At 41.9% G+C, this 25,452-nt stretch overlaps 1 protein-coding gene across 3 annotated transcripts; it reads left to right on the plus strand.

Annotated features, from left to right (window-relative positions):
• The first annotated feature begins 222 nt into the window (after positions 1-222).
• LOC111844680 (glutamate receptor-interacting protein 2-like) lies at positions 223-25,224 on the plus strand. Of its 3 annotated transcripts, none has more exons than XM_023813357.2 (24): positions 223-866; positions 4,298-4,378; positions 7,879-8,014; positions 8,818-8,963; positions 9,392-9,478; positions 9,809-9,884; positions 10,586-10,731; positions 11,040-11,184; positions 11,672-11,820; positions 13,045-13,176; positions 14,131-14,295; positions 14,456-14,642; positions 16,860-17,005; positions 17,655-17,735; positions 19,183-19,246; positions 19,546-19,691; positions 19,966-20,110; positions 20,344-20,483; positions 20,652-20,828; positions 20,899-21,052; positions 22,601-22,718; positions 22,896-23,090; positions 23,357-23,503; positions 23,890-25,224. In XM_023813357.2, the coding sequence occupies exons 1-24, from the start codon at positions 827-829 to the stop codon at positions 24,085-24,087; spliced, it is 3,201 nt and encodes a 1,066-aa protein (XP_023669125.1). In that variant the 5' UTR covers positions 223-826; the 3' UTR covers positions 24,088-25,224. The 3 variants fall into 3 exon arrangements, with proteins under 3 accessions (XP_023669125.1, XP_023669127.1, XP_023669126.1); XM_023813359.2 differs by having other exon boundaries at positions 20,923-21,052; XM_023813358.2 differs by having other exon boundaries at positions 7,882-8,014.
• Positions 25,225-25,452: the final 228 nt, after the last annotated feature.

The raw sequence follows: 25,452 nt of genomic DNA on the forward strand, positions 1-25,452 counted from the left end.
GTGGAACCTTCTGATTGTTCATTCTGTTTGCTGGGAATTGGAGAACAATAACTGCCTAGAGCAGCTGTCTTTGTGGGCAGGTTTGGGAAGGATGGAGCTTTGGACATACTGGAAAGGCAGGGCAACAGCTTGGAACTCCACTGATGAGAGGGAGGGGCCCAGAAGGAATACATTTCCACATCCCGTCATCAAGGACAGAAGCAGTTAGACAGACTAAGAGGAGGTGTATGCATGACACCAACCAGTACCACATTAACAGTCTTTACAGCAAGATTTTCAGAGAAGGCAAGATGAATCTTGTACGATGGGCTTTCTGCACTAAAAATTAGCTTTCATAGCACGTCATGTAGCTATGAAACAATTTGAAACTGAGCATTAGCTGTTTAAATCATTCTGCATTCTTATTTTTTCACAAACCATACTTTTTAATGCATTTTGCGTCTAAGGTTAATGAAAACCAAAAAATTAAAGAAAGGGGGTTGGAACAGACACCACCTTCTTTGGGGGGCAAACGCTGTTGTTTTCCAGCTGGCAGAGCTGAATGAGATCGCTTGGAGCTTGTGACCGCCATGCCCACGTTTCATTGGATGCCCTGCTTTTCAGCAGAGGCTTCTTTAATGTGAAGAATTTGTGTAGCAGCAAAACCATGTAGAGCAGCAGGCTGCGTCTGAAGAGATCCGCACAAGGATTAAGGGACTTCACCGGAAGTGTCAGATCCAGTCCTCGCACTGGGAGCATGACGAGCATCTTCACTCTCCCCTGCTGAGGACCAAGCCATCGCTGGTGTACTGCACTCAACATAGCAGCACCACCAAGGACCGGAGACATGCTCTGTGCCCTGAGAAGGGAAGTGAAGAAGAGTGTAGGTAAGCCGTATTGGGAAGGGGGCTGTGTGCGGGCAAGCGGTGATAGGAGAAAATAGGAGTGAGCAGTGCTGGAGTAAGGTGGCTGTGGGACGCGAAGGTAACCTTTGTGCAAATGTGGGGAAAACATGGGGCAGCTTTGTGGGAGCAGCATGCCTGTGTGAAATGGGGGGGGGGGGGGTATCCCTCTGTGCTGAATGGTAAGTGGGAGGATTTTAAAGTACAAAACCCCCATATCAGTGCAATTAGTCTTCTAATTGAAACGTGCCGGCTGAATGTAATTTTCTTGATTATTTTAGGGTTCCACCTAACGCAGAATGTCACATTTGTACTGTTCCTATCATCTCTCAGTGGAACTGGAAGTAGGTGAAAATGGGAATGAAACACTATGCAGCAGACAGTGCAAAGAACAGAACGTGGTGTCAATCCCTCTCTGATAAATAAAGGGAAAAATGTTTTTTTTTTTAGCAAAAGTGAAATTCATCTGGCTCATGAAATTAAAGCGAATTCTAGATGACAGAATGCGATGCCTCTTAAAATAGAGCTGCAATTCTCCAGACCTTGTTAGCACATTTCTGTGTGCAGCCTATTTTTGGAACGGTGTCATCCGGCAGGGCTTGAATGCGCTACTTTGGGTCTTTTCACCCAGTAAACCATGTAGCAGAAGAATCACTTTGTTGCCTGATGGTTTTTTATATCTGAGGGCGATGCACTGCTCTCGTCATCGTACCAGAAAGTGCACTGTAAGGACATGCATGCAACCAAAATAAACATTGTACATCATTGTCTCTCAGGCAGAGATTTTCAAAACCTTAGAACAAAAATGACCAAAGAACACCATAAATATCTCTTTAGAGCTTGTGAAATTAAAAAATATTTTCTGAGCTAAACAAATCATCACCTAGTTTTCACCTAGTTTTGTTTTTTATGTATTGATAGCATACGTTCTTTATTCATTCTTCCTCTTTGACAACCATTAATACAGCATTGTGACATTATCAGGAGAGACAGTGAATGGGGGGGGGGTATACCCCCCACTACAATGGCAGGCTGCCAAGCTGACCCAGCACTATTTAAAGAATATGATAATGAAATAACTCCTACCAAGTTTTTAAGTAACATTCCAGTTATTCCCACTTATGCAGCCTCATAACTAAATCGGTACCATTTTACAATAAGGCTCCGCTTGCCACTTGTAAATGGTAGTAACTCATTAATAAAAAGAAAACAGTGTTATAACTTGTTTAAAAGTGTCTATTAATAATTTACAAAGTGTTATAACCTAATTAATAACCAGATTATAAACCATTCATAAACCCTTTATATGGGTAGGCTTATTGTAAAGTGGCACCACTAAATCAACATAATATTCAACTTATCCATCGATGCCACAATCCATAGATGCTTTAAGTGCTTCTCCTGGTCAGTGGTGGACTGTCAGAATATATAGGCTCTTGGTCCCTTTGGTGTGTCCTGATTGCATCTTGTGTCAGGAGCCAAAGTTGAAGCCAATCAGGCTCCATTCCACCAGTGAAAATTATGTGACAAAAACATTTTCCCAGCAGACAGAAAAGCCGCTCAAAATTCCTATCAGCAGGATTACAGCCACCTCGCATTTCTGCTGAAGCTAACAAGACTGCAGAGCTTTCAGGCTGAGATGGGCGTTCTGTCAGTGTGGACTGGGGGAGAAGTATAATCTGGGTATTTACTGATTTTATGAAGTCTTTATATTCCACAAATTGGCAATGAGGGGGAAAAGCACTATACATCTCAAGGACTGTTTCCAATTCACCGCTCATTATAATACCAAGGGCTTTAGTGTAGTGGTATGATTCTCACATTTCCCTAAACCTTCTCAACACACTGTGGACTGACACATATTATCTCATCCAGAATAAATGTTGCTGGGCTGACAGTCAGGTTGGCTCCTAATTGTCAATATGTAGCACATGTCATTGGCCAGATTATTGGTGCCACGCTTCAGGCTCAACATCATCTTATTCAATACAACATTGTACAGTATAAAAGCTGATTGCTGAACAAATTTTTTAGTTATATCTCAGTTGCCTTTACAACTGAAACTTGGTGCTCTGAAAGCATTGACATCAGAGTGTCAGAGCCTGGCTAAGGTAGAGAAATGTGTATGTTCGCTGTGTTTTGCTCTGAAGAAGATAAGTTTCAAAATGTTGTTTCTAGTCCGTTGCGTATCATTTTGGTAAAACTAAGCTTTTTTGTTTTTGTTCTATCATTTGACTACTAACAGAAGGAGGAACCCAGGCTTGAAAAGGTCAGATTTATTGAATTAAATGACCAGAATAAAGTGAGCGTGTAACATTCTGCTCCTAGAGGACCATCACTGAAATTAAGTTCAGAGTATATTTTAGCTCAAACAACGTGTGAGGCTGACTTACATCTCAACTATACACTTCAATAAAACACCATACATCAAAAGAAGGTTGATGTTCTACCTTATATCTGGAGGTTTTTCAATTAAAAAATGATTAGACATGTGAGATGTTTGCTTCAGATCATATTTTGTCAAAATACAGGGTCTGCTTGTCCATGGTGGATGGTCTCCATTCTTTGGTGCAGAGCTAAATTACAATGTTTGGAACAGTCAGCACAGCATGTGGCAAAGTGAGTTCTCAGAGGCCAGGAGCTTCACAGGCACTATGCGAACTGAAACTCAGGGACATTGTGTGAATGTCCCTGACTGAAAGCACATAATATATTGTCAGAGGTGGATAGTTCAGGTCTAGAAAGTAAAGGTCTGCACTAAGATTTTGTTTCAACAAACCAGTTGCGTACTCTGTGGCTTCGTCCCATTTACTGCCCTTAAGTGCAAACGCACTAATACTTCACACTTTGGTGATATATGTTGCTATAAGACACAAGTGTACAAGTGCATGTAAAGAGCTCAAGTGCCCAGGCATTAAAACATTGGGACACACTTGATACCTGAAGAGATGAACAACAAACATGCTATGTTATCATTTGTGTTAGTTGTGTTTGGTTACACACTGTAGCCTAGGCTATGTAAACATTCTTTACAATTTTGTGCATGTAAATGGAAAGTTCTTTGGAGACTTGTTGCGCTCTGATATGCCAACAGACTTCCTCGTGTTTGATGTAAACATTAGTCATCACCGATGCACTGCATTGTGGTCTCTATACTTAGCTAAAGGCCACTTCCATACAGTATTTGCCAAAGTTTGGACAAAGTGCACATTAAGCGCACTGCACTTGGCTTATTCGAGGGATGGGACACCCTTGGATACTTGTGCTAAGCATGTGAATGCACCCGCCAAGTGTGGTAGTGTGTAAGTGTATACTTAATGTGGCAAATGGAACAAACCCTGTGACTCTGACTCTTTATATTCAGGGTTGTCTGTATCCTGCCTGGCCTTTAAGTCATGTTTTCCCTCCACTTGTAGAAGACAGCCCTTACTATAAGGGAAACAAGAACTCCACAGCATCTGATGATCGGCTATCCAGCTTAAAACAAAGTGTTCAAGGTACAGTCACTACTTACGCCTCGATTACCATACAATCAGCAAAGGGTGACTGAAAATGGCTGAAATGTGGTGCATGACTTTTGTACACAATTTTGTTTCTACAGTACTCTTTTAATATATATTCCATCCATCCATCTGCTAACCTCTTCACAGGTGGGTCTATCCTGGACAGCAAAGGGCACAACACTGATGTACAGCATGGATGGGATGCCTTTCCACCACAAGGAACATAAATACACAAGCTCACACAAAATCATATATTACAGACAAGTTAGAGACACCACTTAGTCTAAAGGCATGTTTTTGGACTAGGAGAGAAAACTGGAGAATTCATGATTATAAAAGTAACTGCCAAAACAAAGGAAGGAGATGAGTACATGAGAGGATGCGTACACAATTCAATTAAATTTATTTTTTCATAGCGCCTTTCACAACAGAGTCGCCCCAAGATGGTTTACATGAGTCTGTTGTTATACATTACAATGCCATTAAGATGGAATAATACAAAAACATGGAAAAGGGAAGACAAAAAATGAAGGAAAGGTATGGGCAAAAAACATGAGGACACCTGGCCATTACACTTACACAAACCTTTATGACGTCCCATTCTAAATCCAGAGACACCAATGTGGAGTATAACAGCTTCCACTCTTCTGGGAAGGCTTTCCACAAGATTTTGGAATTTGTCTGTGGGAATGTATGTCCATTCATCCAGAAGAGTGTTTGTGACGTCTGGCACTGATGTTGGATGTGAAAGCCTGGCTCACAATCTCTGTTCTAGTTAATCCAAAAGGTGTTTGATGGGGTTGAGATCAGGGCTCTGTGCAACTCTTCTTCCACACCAAACTCACCCAACCATGTCTCTATGGACCTTGTTTTGTGCACTGGGACACAGTCATACTGGAACAGAAAAAGGCCTTCACCAAACTGTTCCCACAAAGTTGGAAAGCATATGTCTAGGTACACTGGAGCAATAAGGGTTCCCTTCACTGGAACTAAGGGGCCTAGCCCAACCCCTGAAAAACAACCCCATACCATTATCCCTCCTCCACCAAACTTAACATTTGGCACAAAGCAGTCAGGCAGGTAACGTTCTCCTGGCATCAGCCAAACCCATAGTAATCTATCAGACTTCCAGACAGAGAAGCATGATTCGTCCCTCCACAGAACACGTCTCCACTGCTCCAGAGTCCAGTGCTGGTGCACTTTACACCACTGCATCCGACATTTGGCATTGTGCTTGGTGACGTAAGGCTGGCATCCAGCTGCTCAGCTATGAGAGCCCTTTCCATGAAGCTCCCAGTGAACAGTTTTTTGTGCTGGGATTAATGCCAGAGCAGGGTTGGAACTCTGCAGCTATTGAGTCAACAGAGTACTGGTGACTTTTACACACTATGCGCCTCAGCTTTGTGGCTGAGTTTGTGCTGTTCCTTTTATACACCTGTGGCTATGGGTCTGAATGAAATACCTGAATTTAATTAAAAGGTGTGTCCCAATACTTTTGTCCATATGCTGTTTATTGAAAGCTGATCTCTCCAAACAAGTGTACAGTACTAATTAAATTAATTAAGCAATTATCATCATATTGTGCTTAGGGAATGTATAATAAACACATAATAATAAACACATAAGAGGGGGCGTTTGTTGGGCACTGGCTTCGGTTACAAAGGCTAACAGAAGGAACAGTTGCTAAGGTGATGTACTGTTAGAATGACTAGGGCCTGCTGTGGACAACAGATATGCTGCTTGACCACAATGTCTATGCATTGTATTCCTTTGAATCAGCTGAATGTCTGTAAGTAAGGGACGGGCGGATTCATAATTTCAGCAAGAGATATACAGTATTATGGTTTGTTTCAGTGTATAAAGTGTTGCATTGCATAACATTTGTTTTCATCAGTAAAGTGGTGTACAGACTGTAGATTACTGTCATGGAAAAAGTCAAATGATCAGATTAATGCTTGATTCTCACACTGAAGGATTCTGTTGTGATGTGAGGTTAATTTTCCTGGAATACTTTGTGTCTTATCCACCCCAAATTCCAGTAGATATAAGGCCATCATGAATGATTATTCACCCTGTTCTGAAGCATTTCTGTTACACTGGGAGGGGTTTCTTCCAGGATGTCAGTGCCTTCGGGCCTGTGGTCCATAGACCATGAATGATTTGATGAGCATGATAATAAGGGAACAGTTTGGTTTGGGCATCCCAGCCAGCAGAAATGAATCCACATGAACAGCTACAACAAATGATCCATCACGTGTGAAACTGCTGTCTGTCACCCTTAGCAAAACTCCCAGAGAATTTCTGATTGAGGAATGGTGTCACATCGCAGGCACTATAGTCTGTGGAAGAGGATGAAAAACAAAAAGAAAAACAAACAAAAAAAAACAACAAATCAAAAATCATACAAATTTATACTTATACACCTATTTTATATGGAAGCCCATTTGAACCACATAAAATAAAATAGTCATAATTATGAAACAAAGACAAAATAAATTATCTTTGTCAGAGCCCTTATTGCTGCTTTCAGAACCTTACCCATATTACAAACTTTTTAATGAAATTTCAAGTTTTTTTTCTCATTGTATCCACAATATATCAGCTGCTGTATTTAATTCTTAAAACGAATCATAGCAGTTGCTCAGACGCATTTTAACCTGTTTACCTACTACAGTGGTACCTCAGTTCTCGAACTCATTATAACTCAAATTTCTTAAAAGTCGAACCAACCAGTTTGAAAAAAATTACGTAGAACTCGATCTGAATCTCAGAAGTCAAACCGTGAACGCCGACCTAAGTTAACTTGTACGCGCGGGGAAATGAGTCACGCGGCACGTCTCTCAGCGGAAACGAAGGGTAACGCTTCAGTCTCAGCCTCACATTCGCTGTGATAACATCCTGCATGTTTACACATACGGGGTCTAATCAGGGCAGACGGGTGACGAACATCAAACAATACAATGACGGATCTGGGGAATACTGACTGAGACACGGACTACACAGGACAAGCCAAAAGGAACAGGAAACAGATGATGACAATCAGGGATTGACACGAGGTAACGAGGTGGGTGTGGCACACACGAGGATCGGACAGAGTTGGGCGTGACACGGACGATAGGGGCATGACACATTGTTTTTTTTTTTTTAACTTTACACATTGTTTGGATTCATTTATTTACTTTAAAAATTACTGTTTTGATAAATTTGCTTAGATGTGTTTAGTACAGTATATGCTTTTCTTGTTTTGTCCGGTTCATTTTGTGTTTAAATGCTAAAAAAACATATTTCGGTGTAATTTTTTGGGGCCAGGAACCAATTAATTGGTTTTCCATAATTTCTTATGGGGAAAATTCAATCAGAACTCAAACTTTATAGGATTCGATCCGGAGTTCTGAACGGATTAAGTTTGAGTTCTGAGGTACCACTGTATATTGTGAAATTGCACAGGAAAAAAAGGGGAAACAGCCCAGTGTGATTTCTGTTACTGTCCACAGAAGAATGTCGGGGAGTGACTACGGTGGAACTCAGCCGCAAGGATGGCAGCACGCTGGGCCTGACTGTGTCAGGGGGCACAGACAAGGATGCCACCCCCAGGGTGTCCAAGCTGAGGCCCGGGGCACTAGCTGCCAGGTTAGCGCTTGGTTACCCGTTTCTTAGGCACTATGCAGCCTCCTCTTTATGGCGTCTTTAAGGAACCGCCTGGTACAGGAACTTGCTGGTGCCGCACAAGGACATATTTCTCTATAAGGGCTAAGGCACTCAGAAATACAAGCGGGGATTTTGTGCACAAACACAAATGTGTATTTGTTCCCTTTCAAAAAAGTACCTCTACAGATATTATTAGACAATGCTTTAGCTGTATAAATTAGCAGTAGAAATCTTTATTGCAGGAGCTTCTCTTCTTTGTGTATCCTCTAGAAAAATATGCAACGGCAGGAATGAGAGCCACGGAAAATCAAGGAAAAAACATGTATTTGTCTAATTAGCATCTAAATGAATGTGTGTAGACTCTTTGCATATAATCACACTAAGGCATTGCATCATTTCAGCTCCCATCTCAGCTGCACGATTTGGTTTGAAGTGTTGAATGATGAATCACGGGCTTTCAAAAGCAGATTAGCTGCCAAATCTCATACAAATTTTTATAGAAAATATTTTCCTTAAAAGCATCACGTGTCACTGAACATGTAAGAAGAGGTGAAAGTGCAGTGTAAAAGAAAAAAGAGACAAATTGGAGAAGCTGTATATCTCATTGTAAACAATGCAGTTAACACATTATGATTTACAACAAGAAGGAATGTATACTGCATCAGGCTAGATATGGAAAAGATCTGAACTGACCTTTTAGTGCCACTGCTAAGTAATTCATATTTTAAAAGGCTGGTCACCCGACTGTATAGTGGTAAACCTGACCTGAGCTCCGCCTGTTTTAGGAGTGATCAGCTGAATGTGGGGGACTACATCACATCTGTAAACGGCATCCACCTTGCCCGGCTGCGGCAGGAGGAGATCATCAGCCTGCTAAAGAACGTGGGAGAGCGTGTGGTGCTCGAGGTGGAGTATGAGCTGCCCCCTGCTGGTAGGATTTGAGAATTTCCTTTTTTTATTTCTCATCTGTGCAACCAATAAGTAGTGAAAGGCCAGGGGAATAAATACTGCAGAGAATCCTGTGGCCTTAGCTGAAATTTGTTCAGAGAACAATTTAGAATGAAATTGAGAACATGTTCACTCTTAATGCATGTAATGCATGTAATTTCGCACCTAGCATCAATTGCTGCATACACTATACAGGGCAGAGTAAGGCTGCTCAGTACTGAATTCAATTCAATTAATTTTTATGTAGCACCTTTCACAACAGTCACCCAAAGGCGCTGTACATGTGATGTATTGCAACATCACTGATACAGAATTATACAAAAACAGAGAAAATGGAATACAAAGAAAGGAGGCTAAACAAGCTGTATGGTTAGCATGGACTCCGCTTTCTCTCCCGTTTCCGCTCACCAGCTCCAGACAGTAGCTCAGACTCAATTCCCAAGATCATCGACATACGCTTGCGAAAAGAAGACAGCAGCTGTGGCTTTGTCATGCGAGGTGAGCAGGGTCTGGCGTGACTGTTTTTCTATATAAATGCATGCAAATACTGTACATATACAAATTAATTCCACTTTTAAATGATCAAATTTGCCTGAATGCGAAATGACATGCAAATAATCTTCCTATCAGTACTTGTACCCTCTCATACTAAGTTTTCAAAGTCAAAATGTATTAGTCAGAACATTTTTAAAGAAAATCAAAGCTAATTTTTTACTCTGTTCAAAACTTTTGCAACCCACTGTAAATGCATTACATGTGTATGATTACTGTATCTGTGTGTGTTGTTTGCAGTAGGCTTTGCAGCGAGTGCGTTACCATGTTTTTCAGGTGGTTTTCATGAAGAGTGGCGTAAGTCACGCCCCCTAGTGGTTACCTATGTGAGACCAGGAGGTCCAGCCGACCGGTATTGTGCTAATTAAGTTTCAATATCTCACATCCAACCATCTTCCAGATGCTTATCCATCACAGGGTTGTGGGAGCTTATGGCACATATCAGACTGCACAAGGCTCACGTCAGGGGTTCGACCTGGATAGGATGCCTTTCCATTACAGGGCACACTCACACACTAGCTCTGTGTTATACATGCAAACTCCACATACAGAGCAAGATTTTAGCCCTAGCGGTATGACCCATCATGCTACCCTAAGGCCCTTAACCCCCAACTCCAGAGGTGCTGCATGTTAGCTGACCCTGTGCTGTGACCCCCAAGCTATGGAGAGCAAGATAGGGCTGGTGAAGAGAAGCGTTCCAATGTACCTGTGCAAATGGCAAATAGAGCAATGTTTATGTCAATATAAAATTCATCATAATATGATTTATATATTAAAACGTAATAGTATTGATGCGTTATGACACTAGGGGGTTGGTCAGTAGTACCAACTATTCAGTTACCAGCATGCTTTGTAATCGCACTTCGGAGATGTGTAAATACTGAAAATCGATATGTGTATTTGTGTTTTTCTGCTTTAAATAGAAAACGTTGTATCCGTGTAATGTTTACCATGTAGCGTGCTTGTATTTGTTAGCGTGTCACTGTGAGTCTGACTGTTGTGTAAAATTGTTGCGACCCAGTAAAAAAAAAAAAACCTGATTTCCCTCCCCAGAGAGGGGACAGTGCATGTGGGGGACCGCATTCTGAGTGTGGATGGGATGCCGGTACACAACAAGAGCCACACAGAGGCGCTGAGCATCCTAATGTGCAGCGGCGCAGAGGTCCTTCTGCAGATTGAATATGACGTGGCCACTGTAGGTGAGTGACGCATTCTGCTGCATGGAGACAGCAGTCCATAAACCCTCTCTAGCTCACTGTTCACTATTAATGTGATTAATGTGATTAAAGTGAATTGTTCTACAAGGACCTCTTTTGGAGGGTTTGCCCTGTTTCATTGCATGGTTCAAAGCTGCCAGTCCTTCGCTCTTTATGGCCTTAGCGTGTCTGATTCATCACCATGCTTCTTGCAGTTAAGTTGTTAATCGCACACAAATGCATGCTGCTACTTCCGCAGTTTGGAGGGAGGTGGGCTAAAGCTTTAATTTGGATTGATTCTGCTTCTTCAGATACGACGGGCAGCTCGGGACCCCGGCTGGTGGAGATAGAGAAGGCTCCTGGGGCATCTCTGGGGATCAGCCTGGCGTCTGCAGCACACAGGGACAAGCAGGTCATTGTCATAGAGAAGATTAAGGCAGCCAGTGCTGCAGACAGGTACAACAGTCTCTGACTCCGTCCCTCTGACCTGCATCATTGCTCATGTGCTTTGCCCCTCTGTCCCACTGACACTGTTTGTATGTCCTCCATATTTAGTGCAGGTAACCAGACTCCCAGTTCCACATTCACATCAATATCCAGTCCCTATAAAACACTATGTGTTTATTTAGCAAACATTTCTGTCCAAAGTGATGTCCACATAAAGCAATCAGGTTGCACTCTCTCGCTTAGCTAACAGATCTTTTGCATAGGTCAGTGTTTCTCAACCCAGTCCTCAGCGAACCCCAGCCAGTCCACGTTTTTGCTCCCTCCCAGCTCCCAGCCAATCAGGAACACCGAATAGCTGGCACAGGTGCGCTGGGAGCTGAGAGGAAGCAAAAACATGGACTGGCTGGGGTTCGCTGAGGACTGGGTTGAGAAACACTGGCATAGGTTGTTCCCAGCCCTGCCCTTTAACTCTTCCCGTCTGCCGGATCGGCTGCAGGTGCGGGGCACTGCGTGTCGGTGATCATGTCCTGTCCATCAACGGCACCAGCACAGATCACTGCTCGGTCCTGGAGGCGACACGCCTCGTATCCAGCTCTACCAACCAAGCAAGCTTGGAGATCCTGCCCAGCAGACCACGTGAAACTGGTGTGTAGGACCAGAAAAGTTTATAGCGCGAATGATGCTAATTAATGTATATGATAGAGAAGTTCTTGCACATATTGGGGCCAAGAGGTATTTCAGTAACAAAGCTGACCTGAGAGGTACAGTGACGCTCAGGCAGTTTATCACCGGCTTTTCAGCTGGATTTGCCTTCAATATTGGCCCAGTTTTCAAACTTCATAGACCAATCTCCATCCAACAGCCACTTAACCCAATCAAGGTCATGGGTGGAGCAGCCCAGTGCATATTTCATGCAGTATAGGGCACAAGTCAGGGATGCAAGTCCACTGCAGAACACCTATGCATGAACTATGGGAAATTCAGAGCACAAGTTTACTAATCACATGTCTTGGGAATTAAAAATGGCACAAGAGCGCAATCTTTCCATTTCATTCCTCTATACTTCAGTCAGACTAACAGTAACTCATACATACTAACAAAATACTTCATATGAAGAAAAAAATCTAACAAAACAAGCACTTCTGCTTCTGACAAACACACTTGTACCACCTAAATGAACTGTATCAAGAGTAAAAACAGCACAGATTTTTTTGATATACAGAAGGGAATGCTGAATTAAATTGAACTTAGTAAGACTTCAGAATACTCAATTAGTAGGAAAAAACCCCAAAGCATTAATGCACTTTCTATAATGAAAACACTACTTGAATTTATTCTGTTTGCACTAAATAAACAGTAATGTCACAAGCCTCACACTCAGTATAATGGCAGGTGTTCTGTATCTTAAGAAGGGCTAATTGGGTAATTTCCAAGCCAATCAAAAGCAAGAAAGGACGCTGCAGGCTTCCCAAATCGAAGCTGTAAATCAAACCTTTTAACTGTTCAAAAAGCTTTTCTCTCTTGTCCTAGTTTTGATTTGTTAAATTGTGCTTGCCAAAGTAAATTAAAAAACAAAGCCGCCTTAATTCAAAGATCACAAATGTTACAAACGCATCTGTTTCCTGCTCTTGCTAAATTGGCCAGTAAAAGTAAGGAGTTTAACCAAGATTTGCACTAGGGGTTACTCCAGTGTTAAAGGGGAAACTCAAGAAAATACTGACGTTTCCACAATGTCAATCACACGCTGAGGACTGTTAAAGTCTAAATCTGATGATGCTATTAGCGTGCAAGATCTCAGCTCTGCATTCAGTGAGGTGTTCCTGTCTTTAGCTCAGAGTGTGCATACTGAGCACAAGTTTCTGTGTGCAGTGAAGGTGCAGCGGAGTGAGCAGCACCACTGCTGGGACCCCTGTGTGAGCTACTGCCATGGCCAGCACCCTGGCCAGTGTAAGGCTGCCTGGGGGGGCTCCAGCAACCAAGCCTCCCAGGAGCCCTGCAAGTGTAAGTAGCAGCGCTGTCTGCTGTACTCTGCTTTATGCGCAGCTGTGTACATGCATGCTGCAATTTAAATACCAGCTGCGCTACACAAGCTTTTGAATCTTAGTTAATCTGATACGAAAAGACCTAAAGTAAATGGTAACAATTTACTTCAAGGGACACAAGCAATGTAGTATTATGCCTTTACGTATGTATTAATTAACCACAACCTCAGTCTGTTACATACTGATCTCATGTTAATTCATCATTAATGAATCATGGCTCATCTTTTATCTCAAGCAGTTACTGTGTTTATTATTGTTGTTAATTCTGCAAACCTTTAACTACTGAAGGAACAAGTACTGAAGTAATGAATAACACAAGTGAAAGACTGACCTTATGTTTGCTCATCGTTAATGAATTGTGATGCATCTTTTATCTCAGGTAGCTACTATACTTGTTCACGATTTGTACTTCAGTAGTAACTGATTTACTACTAAGTATTTCAGCCGCCTCACGTAAAGTGATACCAGCTAAATCTCACCAGAAACACCCAAAGGCTGTATTTGCCCATGTTTATTTTGGAGGTTTGTTGTACTGTTCAAATGGTTGGGGTGCAGCCCATGCCGTCATTGATTATGACAATGTAGGATTTCCAGTATCTGCTCCTCTAATACAAGGAGCTTGACTATGAAAGCACTCGTGCTCTTGTACAGAGATGGGGATGCTTCCTTGACAAATGGGTGCAGTATTTTTAGTCTGAATGAGGGACCAGATGAGCCTGCAAACAAATTCTGGATAAGCAATTAATGGCTGAGATACAATGAAATGCAGTGGTCTTCACTGTTACAGTAATGTCCCCCACTGCACATTCTGCTGTTTTTGTTGTTATCATCATCATGCACTGTGTGATGCATTTGCTTCTCAGAAGATTTTTTGCGCTGACTTATCCATGGTGGTCTCTTGTTTCTCCGCAAGCATCCAGCAACATGTCACCCGCCTCCAGCAGCACGTCAGGCCTGGGCAGCCGGCCCTCCTGCCCTGCGCCGTGTCCCATCTCCCCTGCCTGCTCCATCCTGCCCACCAGCCCCCACAGCTCCATGCTGAGCAGAAGGCAAAGGGTCAAGGAGCACAAGAGCTCTTGTATGTGGAGGCTAGAGGAAGAATGCATGTGTTTGTGAAGAATACACATTCACATCTTTACATGATTAACCTGATAGCTGCTTAGAGTTGAACACTACATAAGCACTATATGTCAGATATGACTTGTGAATTGCACTCCTCTCTCCTGCCTGTACTCCAGTGTCCTTGGCATCCAGCACTGTGGCTCCAGGGGGTCAGATTGTCCATGCTGACACCTGTGATGTCACCATACTGGGAGACGCCCTCAATGGTTTTGGCCTTCAGCTGCAGGGGGGTGTTTTTACCACAGAAACTCTGAGTGCCCCCCCAGTAATCCGCTCCATCGGCCCCCACAGCCCTGCAGAGAGGTAAGTCGCACCAACACATAAAATTACTCTAATAGAAATACAAAAAATATAATGGGATTCCAAATTCCACTTACAATATACCTCAAAGCTTTTGTATAATATGTGTTTGACCAGCATGTTGTAACCTGCAGGTATTGCATTGCTTAAGGTGTTCAGAAAGGTTACTTGTTTAAATGTTAGGTCTGCAGTTCAATTGCATCGTACAACCATTAATTTATGTGTTAATGTCTCTAGCTGTGACGAGCGAGACAGAAAATTGAATGGGATATGATTTCCTCTTGATAAGTGAATAATATAATGTTGGTTTGTTTTAGGTTGAGTTAAATTATTGTTATTGATAGTGAGCACATAGCAGTGCAGTAAAAATAATGATTGAACAACCAAGCAATCAATGTCATACAATTAATGTGAGCAACATTACAAAATAAGTCTTGTAGGGTACAGATTATTGGACTGTCACTTTGATCTACCTTTTATAATAACCCCCTGTTTCTCCTGATCTACTGTTTTATGACTCCTGTAGTTCCAATGATCACATTTATTTGATTTTAATCATTAATGGGTGGATTTACTGAAACTTCATGGCTGCCTGGAGTAGAGTTAGTGACTCAAGTGTAGCTCAGCTTGTCGTAGTGAATGTTACAAATCCTGCTACCACAGACATCACAATAGTGCTTCCTCAATTAGTTGCAACAGTGTTGTTTCTTATTCATTATGAGTTAATTGCAGTGTGCGTTCTCCAGTGACGTGTGCTTTCCTCCATTTCTTTCTCGATATTCGGCACTGAAATTCATGGTAAGCTGCTTGTGATTCAGTACACCATCCCTGATTGCTACCCAGAGAGGGGACACTGCATGTGGGGGACTGCAGCCTGAGTGTGGATAGGATGCCTGTACACAACAAGGGCTACATAAAGGCCCTGTGAATGTCATTGAATACAGGGTTCATTACTGCTTAAAGTAGGACGTTTGTAGTATACTTCCTGTATTTCATATAAATATGTATCCGGTAGAATTGAGCTAATTTATTCTCTGCCAGTAGCATATCTGAGTCAACACTCAGTGGGACATGAACTTGGAGTTATGGTCTTGTCTGCAAGGTTTATTTTTGGGACTGAGCGCTAAACATATGAAGGGTTGATATGCCAGCATATTTTATAGTAATTACTGGAAAGTAGAAAATTCAACCAAAAATAATCTGTTAGTTTGACTTTTCACATCCTTTAGTTCTTGCCATTACATTTGGCAGTGCTGCTCTTAGGACGCTTTGCTCTTGCACCTAGAAACATTTCCATATGCCTCATAAGCCTGTACTGCAGAAGAGTGACAATGTTACAATGGGAGAGAACTGAAATCAAAGGTGGAGATGTCAAGTCCTCTCAGCTGCATCTGTCTGCTGCTGTCCAGTGTGGCCCTTTGCTGTGTTGAAAGCAGTGGTCGAGCTGCAAAAATGATTTCAGGAGGAATGATAGGGGCAGGAGTGCGGCAGGGGCATGGACACCCTGGAAGTCTCAGGGGCCCTATAACTTTCTGGAGGCCCCTGAATACATAAAATGATATTGGAGGGCCCAAGGTAACATTTTGTCAAGGGGCCCAGCATTTTTGCCTATACCCCTAGGTAGGGGTCATGATGAAATTTGCTGAGGGGAGCCCCAGTGATGAAATTTGGTGACGATTGGTGTGGTCTGGATTAAATTGTTTGTCTGGATGTGGAGCGGAATTCGCCATTTGAGTACCACTGATACAGTCTGTATATTCACCTGTACCTGAGTGAAGCTACACAGAACAGTTTAGGGGGATGGTGGGGGGGGGGGGGGAGGTGGTATAGTTTCAATGAGGATGGTTATGTCATTTCTTTCTTACGGGGGTGGCATCCACGTGCGTCCTATGACAACTTGAACCCTGCTTGTAATCCAGGCTATGAGTCGTCTTCTGTCTACAGTGACGTAAGTAATACAGAATACCAATACAGGAGCCTGCCGACTGGGGCAAGAGCGAGTATCTCCACCTTAAATAGCAATCCTTTCTCAATGCACTTGTTGGAGGAATCTCACATGCTTCCAGTAGTATCTGTAGCCAGGCACAAGGACCAGCTTCACTTTAATCATTGCTTGTGTTGTGGTGTTTGTTGTTGGCCTGCTCTGAAATGTTTAAGGGGCTCTCCCTCCAAAATGTGTGTTTGTGTGTGTGTGTGTGTGTGTGTGCGCTTGGCTGACAGGTGTGGACTGCTTCAGGCCGGTGACAGGTTGCTGTCCATCAATGGCATTTTGACTGAGGATGGAACTCTAGAAGACACAAATCAGCTTCTACGGGATGCTGCTCTAACCAGTCGTGTGACGTTGGGAATCGAGTTTGATGTGGCAGGTTTGGCAGTTCCTCAAACTATTAAGGGTGGTGACAGTGTTATTTTGCTGTTCAGTGGTCTTTGTCTATGTCAGGGGTGCCCAACTCCAGTCCTGGGGGGCCGCAGCCCTGTGTAGCTTAGTTCTTTCCCTGTTCCACCATAAATGATTCAGCTCAAGAGATGTGTGGTAATTAGCATAAGGAGTTGAATCAGGTGTGTTAAACGAGGGGAAACCCAAAAATGTGCTGGGCTCCGGCCCCCCGGGACTGGAGTTGGGTACCCCTGGCCTATGTTATAGTTCTTGATCAAAAGCATACAAAAGAACTTGAATGTACATTCAATAGAGTACTCTTCCCAGAATTTGCAGGCAAGTACATAATTATTTCATACTAAATGATAATTTTTAGTTCAGGGCTGCATCAGGCAAAGTTAGCTGTGTACAGTATGTAGATGATTGATAATAATGGACGACTTAATTGCTGCTTCATTATGGGAAAAATACTTCATATTATTAACTGGAATTGCATATTTCATTTGTGTCTTTCCTTTGAAGTCATCCTCATTTCCAATATAGATATTTCACTAGCTGTAGCTAAGAGGCAAATGACATGTGACACAATAGTGTTGCTGGTTACACTGGTTTTGTTCATTCTCCCTTCTGACTGGCAGAATCTGTAGTGCCCAGCAGTGGTACTTTTAATGTAAAGCTACCCAGGAAGCGAGGTGTGGACCTCGGGATCACCCTGAGTGGTGAGCATCTACATTTCCAGTTGTTTCTCTTTAAGGCTGGCTCATACTTCTTCGCATGCGTACTTGCGGACTTGTCCGCTCGAACGTTAATGACACGTTTGACGTCTTTGTGCCCTTCCGCAGACGAACGCCTGATGCGCTCCAAATTTGTGTCTCTGCAGCTCTGGGCACACTGCGCATGGTCGATTCGCTAGCGCCCACTTTAAATACCAACATGGATGGTTTTGACAAGCGTTGGGGTTTGCAAACCCTATAGGCTATTTACTTAAAAAGTAATGAAACTCTTACATACAGGTAAATGCGTGTGTATGTGAATGCAGACTTGTCTCGAATTGAAAATCTCACGCCAGCCAGCTGAGTTGCCAGCGAGTTGGCAACCCTGTGAGAACGGGTACAAACCTCACTGCTGTGGTACGTGTGCAGGGAATATCAGAATAATTAAAATTATTTATTATAATAATAATTATCAATGCACGTTGTGTGCAAAGTACGTGGCTTAACAGGAGAACTATGAACGTATACCGTGTACGCATACGCATAGTGGATACACGAGTGTTGGGTTTGTGCGGGGAAATATGAACCAGCCTTTAATCATGTGCTATGATTTAGCCTGATAGCATGTAAATTTACATGTAAAATATTTACATGTTATTTTACGGAGCCCCTAAGGGGACAAAGGAGGAGGAGAAAAAAAAATTCTCCTCCTTTGTCCCCTTAGGGGCTCCGTATTATTTAACTTCCTATTTCTTTAAATATTTCTTACTCTGGTTTTGGATGTGTATTTGGTTGAACTCGTACTCAAGTTTCACAGTACTCTCCAGAACTTTAGAAGTGAATGGGTGTCCTTTACCAAAATGGGCAGCAAAGTGGCCATTGTGCATAGTAAGATTGACATGCTGAGAGTTTTGGATGTTAGAAAAGCATATCTGTCACTGAAGGTATCTAAAAATGCTTCAAAAACTCATTGATACAGATTAAAAGTTATGAAACATTGGATAATTTACTTACTCTAGCAAAAAAGCCTTTTTTGGCTGTTGTGCATCTGTGCACAAGCGATGCCCTCGCAACTTGATAGATTTGGAACACTTTCACAAGGAAGAGTGGGGAAATATTGCCAAGTCAAGATCAACTCCTACCCAAGAACATCTGAATACTGTAATTAAATCAGAAGGTGCTTCAGCAAAGTATTAGTTTAAGGGTGTGCACACTTTTTTTTATTCATATTTTTCCCCTAACAGATTTGTTTGTTTTTCAATTGGATTGTACAGGTTACAGGTCACATTTAAATGTGGGAAAAGTTCTGAAAATATGTATCATGGTCTTTTTTTTTTTTTTTTTTTTTTTTTTTTTAACATGACAAAAACCTGCCATTTTCACAGGGGTGTGTACACTTTTTATATCAACTGTATACTTCAGAAATGTAAATGCATTGTTTTTCTTCCAAAAGCAAGTAAAAAACCTGGGCAGCCTCTCATCATCTCAGACGTCAGGAAGGGCAGCATAGCGCAGAGGTTTGTGTCAAATCTAACTACAGTATGAATGTATTTTTTTCAACCTATGAAAAGAGTTTTCAAAAAGTCTCCTTTATCATTAAATATATTCATAGTCATAGAAAGGGACATGCATTGAATAATAGCCTTTGCCAGATTCATCTTATTTGCTGTAATTTTTTGTTAATTCTTCCTCTGAAATATGGACGGGCAGTGAACGCAGCCAGAGGCAGTCAGCCCTCCATGGCAAAGACTTGTACTCCTGATCCTTTCAGTTCATCCAGAAAAGCTTTGATGGCTTTTCTCATTCTTTCACACAGGACGGGTACTCTGGAGCCAGGGGACAAGCTGCTGGCTATTGACAACATTCGGCTGGAAAACTGCACTATGGATGAAGCTTTGCAGCTCCTCCAGCAATCAGATGACCTTGTCAAGCTGAAAATCCAAAAAGATGAGGACAATGCTGGTGAGACAAGGCTGGCCAGAAAGTGGCCCCAGGGTTCCTTGTTTCTTCTTTTTGTTCTTCCTTCTTGTGGATTATAGGGGATATGTGAAGATGAAATGACCGCGAGCTGTCCTGCAGTAGCGTTTACCTGATTATGTATTTAAGGGAGTATAACTAACTATGATAGACCTGATTTCTGAGCCATAAGATGTAGCCAGACATCAGTGGGTGGAAGGCAAACGGCGACACGCCATAACCTTCAGTGGGTTGTGTGAGTGGTGTCTCTGTGCTTAAGATGAGCAGGACATGTCTGGCTGCATCATCTACACTGTCGAGCTGCAGAGATTCGGCGGCCCACTGGGGATAACCATCTCCGGAACTGAAGAACCTTTTGACCCGATTGTTATCTCGGGTCTTTCCAAGAGGGGTCTTGCTGAGAGGTGAGTACTTATGAGTACTTGATCACAGGTGGTGGTCTTAGTGTATCTGTATAATTCTCCTAATGCCATTTGGAATTACAAAGTATCTATTTCCAATGCAAGTACTTTTTATACATATGGCTATTGAGTGAAACACTTGGAAAGAACAAAAATGTTAAGCGTTCTCTCTGAAACGCCATTGAAAAAGTACTGGTTGTTGGCCTTGTAGTTAAAGCTTCTGCTGGCCCCTGCAGGACTGGAGCCATCCACATAGGCGACCGCATTCTGGCTCTCAATGGTGTGAGTCTGAAGGGGAAACCGCTGAGCGAAGCCATCCACCTGCTGCAGATGGCAGGAGAAACGGTCACTCTCAAGATCAAGAAGCAAATAAATGGTAGGAGTGGAGGGAAACCCGAAAACCTCAGCAGATAAGACAGAGATCCTCAAAAGATTAGCACTTTGAGTTTCCTGCACTACATAGGGACTCGTATAAGATTCGTCACGGAACTTGACAATCAAAGAGAAATTTTATCGATTTTATATTTTTCTTGTCCTCCTTCAGAGCTTGGCACAGAAAGAAAGAAATCTGGATTGATAAATGATGTAGCTGATGATGACAATTCCCAGAAGTCTAGTAGACTGTCTGAGATCTATTCTGGCACCATTCCAAGTGTGGATTCTGCAATGGAATCCTGGGATGGTTCTGGATCCAGCACTGATGTTGGTGGTGGAGGTCCAGGTAATGACAACAGGAAACATCTCACATGTATGTGTACCAGGCTTTTCTAATGCTCTTGTCTGTGTTGCAGGGACCCACACCCATCTAATTTCAGATATTTCCCTGGAACCTGACGAGTGGCACAGAACAAAACGGAACAAAAATGCGCCGCCTGCTGGTGGGTGCAAGAAATGCCCTATAAGTAATGAAGAGTTCAGTAACAACAACTGGGACAAGCCTTCTGGGTAGGCTGACCCTTTGTGGATTTTTTTTTTTAAATATAGCAATATCAACTTAATGAAACATTGGCTGTAGTTTTTAGCAAATCCAACACCGTTGATACGTCCATTAAAAACCAAAGGCTGACTAGCAGCTGATGCCCTTAAGCATCGATATAACCACAAATGAGCTGTTTGGCTTTAAAGTTAGAACTCCAGTATAAACAAAATGCATCTGTCATCTCTAATTTAATGTGGTTCAGCCTTAGACTTGACTCATGGCTAAGGCCTGCTAGCAGCTTGGCCACATCTTTCATTCTTGCTACAGAAAATCTTACTGTCTTACTGTCAGGTTAATACATACAAAATTATAACAGTTGATTACAAAACTACGGTTACTTGCGTCATTGCACCTTTTACAAAATGCCTTGATTATAGGTTATGCGCACAGAAGAGAAATCAGTTAATCATTATGTGGAAAATTAAAACTGATTACCAATATTGTTCCTCATTCACAATACTCGCAATATTAAGATCTTAATTATCACGAGTACTTATTCTTAATTTCTGGTGCTGAATTTAATTTTCATGTCCACAAAATCACATTTAAATACTTGTATGCTTTAAAATGAATATAAGAATACTGCGTAATGCTTTACATTCAGTGCACCTTCATAATGCCTTTATAATGCATTCATAGAACATTCATAACAGCATGTAAGTATACCTTAACATCCTAACATACCTTAATAGCTGTAGTATACATTAAAAACATATGACATTATAATCATACAGTGTTTGTAATGTATATTAAAGCTGTTAAGATGCGTTAGGACGTTTAGGTATACTTGCATGCTGGTTATGAATGTTCTGCGAATCCATTGTAAAGGTATTATGAAGGTGCAGTTAATGTAATGCGTTACTGAATACTGTTACATGTAATTGAGAAATCATTTAAAATATTGACATTGACTCCCAGTTTACATTCCATAGAAAAAATGGGATTTTCAGAAACCACTTGCAAAATATGAAAGTTGTACTTCATACCGTTTCCATTTTTGCTTAATGCCTGCTGTACACATTTTAAAGTGTACCTTTCAACATGAATCCTGATGATTCTGCCATTTTTAGATAACAGACCTCACCACCTTATGAAAAAGCATCCAGTCAGGGTGCATTGTGTGGTTTAGGTTTGCACACAGTTCTGTGTCCGTCAGTCTGCTTCTCTCTCTCTCTAAACCACTGCTTTGTCAAACTCTGTCAGTGATTTTTCCGCCTCCAGGGCCCTTTACTCCATGCATGAAGCAGCTGAATGTCTTTCATTTGCTTCATCCTGCCTGTTACCGCTTTGACTACATGGCATCAGTCCACAGCCAGTCGTATGATTGCGTTCCACTCCCCCCCCCCCCCCCCCCCATTTTTTCGCTAAAAGCATCACTATTTATTTCCACGATTTTTGCGCCACAATATTCTGTTGCCCACTGGGATGAGACGCTGCTGATGTCTAATGGCTTAGCCCAGTTGGACTGGCAGTCAGAAAATGTTGTTACCTGCACATCTCTTGCAATGGTGCAGAAATGGTGTACGGAGGCTGCAGAGCAACCTTGCACTGGACCAGCAGGACACGCTCTGGTGCCAGGCCCTGGAGGACCTAGAGACTTGTGGGCAGTCAGAGCTTTTGAGGGAGATTGAGGTAAATAAGTCACTTAAGCATATAAGCATTAACCTATACCAAAACTACATTTTCAAATATTTCAACAAGAGTAAGTTGTATTATTTAAATACTTCATTTAAACTATTTTAGTTGCTAAGAAAAAAGAGAAAACCATTAGTGATTCTAACAGCTATGATGCATATTGTTCTCTTGCAGGCATCGATAATGAGTGGCAGCACCCTCAGTCTGGATATGGACTTGCAGAAGTCACATGACTTGGTGAACCCGCTGAGGATGAGCAATGCCAAGAATAACAACTTCTTGATTGGTTGTGAGAGTGCCTGGATGCCTGGCAGCATAGAGGAAGGCCTAGAGGGCTCCTTGTCTCTAACAGCTCTTGAGCTGCTCAAGGTGCCTTATAGAGCCCACCTGCCCGTGTCGGGCAGCATGTCTCCTATTCTGTCACAAACACATGCAGTTAGCAGTTTGTCTTGTTCCCCACAGTGTTTGCTTGCTAAAAACAGAAAAGGTGATGATGGCCCATGAAGTATTTTTGAATTTCTGATAATATAAAAAAAAAAATTGTTCAGTGGGTAAGAATTAAGGATTCTGATGATGGGAACATAGACATTTAGCAATGAACTCGGCTGAGAATTTTGCCTTCCCACTGACTTTAGGTAACGATAATGAAGGATCCAGAGACTCAAGACTTTGGCTTCAGTCTATCAGACGGCTATCTTCAGAGTGGCATTTTTGTTAATATGATTCGTCCAGAAGGGCCCGCTGATAAAGTAGGGCTGAAGCCCTTTGACCGCATTCTCCAGGTACGGTGGTCCTTCTGCTTGCCTTTTAAATTTTGCCTGATTTGTTCCTAATTGGCATTGAAAATGCCACTGTCAACAGACATTTATACTGTGTGATTTAGGTGAGTAGATGTGGCCAGATGCTTTTGTACACTATAAAAGAATGATAAGTAGCAAAAGAACCAGCCAAAGATTAGCAAGGTATACAGTTAAAACAGAAATTACTCATTACTCAGGCCTGTATTGTATAAAAGCTAATAATCTCTAAAGGCAATCTTCCTAGAATAATTTAGTGTAATTAAAGCTATACTAGCTTTGGAAAAAAAAAAATCAGTGTATGATGTTGGCTGAACACAGAAAATGACCTTGTACTAGAAAGACCAACACAGGTTGTTTCCATACTTCAGGTGAACCATGTACGCACAAGTGACTCGGACTGCTGCCTGGCTGTGCCCCTTATCACAGACACGGGGGACAAGCTGGAATTAGTGATAAGTAGGAACCCGCTGGTTCCGGCGACTCCGGGACAGTTTGTGGACTGTGAGGACCCATCTGCTACCCAGCTCAATGCCAGAGAAAGCCAGACACACACTATACACTTATAACATGAGGCAAGGATGAGCAATGACTGGACTTTTGTCATTACGTATTACTATGTGTTTTAGTAAATAAGTAAGGCATGGCAAGCTAGTGCTTGTATTGTTGTCTTATTTAATTTGTCATCATCAGTTGTTTTAATAATACCGGGAATAACTGGCGTGATCTGCAGATAACAGAAACCTTCCCAGATACTGAGAGTACTAAGACGGATGCCAAGTGTGAAGAATTCTGGGTAGCAAAAAGAACAGCCCCCCTGCTTCTCTCAGCAGCACACTACAGGAGAAATACTGAAGGGAAACTGCTTAAAACCTTTGGTGAGGATACCCTTAGTTACTGTACATAAGTATGAGATTAGCTGCTGCTTACAACCATGTGAACCTTAGCCCTCAAATTGCCTCCCAAGAGCTGTTCTGTCATAATCCAGCACAACCTGCAGAATGTCATAGTACAGAGTCACAATGTGAGGAGTCCACACTTGGGTCAATCACGATATACACTTATTTGTGTCAGTCAGCACTGTATTTGTAGCAGTTCACACAATGTAAATGTAGTAAATTATCAAAGAAATAGACACACAGGACTTGAGCGCCGTCACCAAATCACTAATTATAATGGTAAAGCACAATTTATTTCTTGATGTTACTTTGTTATTGCCTCACAGTCGTTCTTTTCATTCTTGGTGTGTTTTATTACTTTATTATCACACCATATTAGATTGTCACCTTTTTGTAGCCTCGTTACACAAATCTCCTGTTAATCACCATTTACCATTTTCTTCTCTGATTTGTTTGTAGTCTACGCCAGTTTCACTAGGGGGTTCCATTCATATCTGTTCCTACCTCTTATTCAGTTCCCACAGAAACAGGCCCATTCATGTTTTAATGTTATAGTATCGCAGAAATATTTTTGAAAATTTTAATGTTCACATAGTCTCAGTCATGTTTTTGTGTAAATATTTCTCAACTGATTTGTGTTTCATTGAACTCTTGCACAAAAATACATGATTTGTTCCAAGTTAGAAAAAAATAGAAGCTCATATATGGAAAAATGAAAATCCTTTGCTATCTGTTACTATTAAATATCAGCGCCAGAATGTATTCTAACTGAATTTTAAATGTTTTAAATAAATATTTTTAAGGAAATCTTGTCGTGTGGTCAGGAAATCCTACATGGAATTCCGCATAGTTTCTGAGGAAAGCAGCTCCCAAATGCAGCCTTGTACAAAGGGCAACCTTGGATTTACACATAATACAGATTCTCTCTCCGCTTCATTAGTGCATGCATAGAGCCAAGCGCTGTTGGAGGAAAAAGCTCCTTTGGTTATGGGCAGTGTGGGCTTTTCAGAGGCACAATCCCTATCAATGAAACTC

Source organism: Paramormyrops kingsleyae, chromosome 6 (assembly GCF_048594095.1).
Source record: "Paramormyrops kingsleyae isolate MSU_618 chromosome 6, PKINGS_0.4, whole genome shotgun sequence".
Classification (NCBI taxonomy): Eukaryota; Metazoa; Chordata; class Actinopteri; order Osteoglossiformes; family Mormyridae; genus Paramormyrops; species Paramormyrops kingsleyae.

What these genes read in the sequence shown, in the direction of transcription:
- LOC111844680 (XM_023813357.2), top strand. Translation starts at nt 827, where the DNA reads ATGCTCTGTGCCCTGAGAAGGGAAGTGAAGAAGAGTGTAG. An exon ending in AACTGGGACAAGCCTTCTGG is followed by an intron (nt 21,053 to 22,600) that starts GTAGGCTGACCC and finishes GCAATGGTGCAG; the next exon opens with AAATGGTGTACGGAGGCTGC. An exon ending in AGCTTTTGAGGGAGATTGAG is followed by an intron (nt 22,719 to 22,895) that starts GTAAATAAGTCA and finishes GTTCTCTTGCAG; the next exon opens with GCATCGATAATGAGTGGCAG.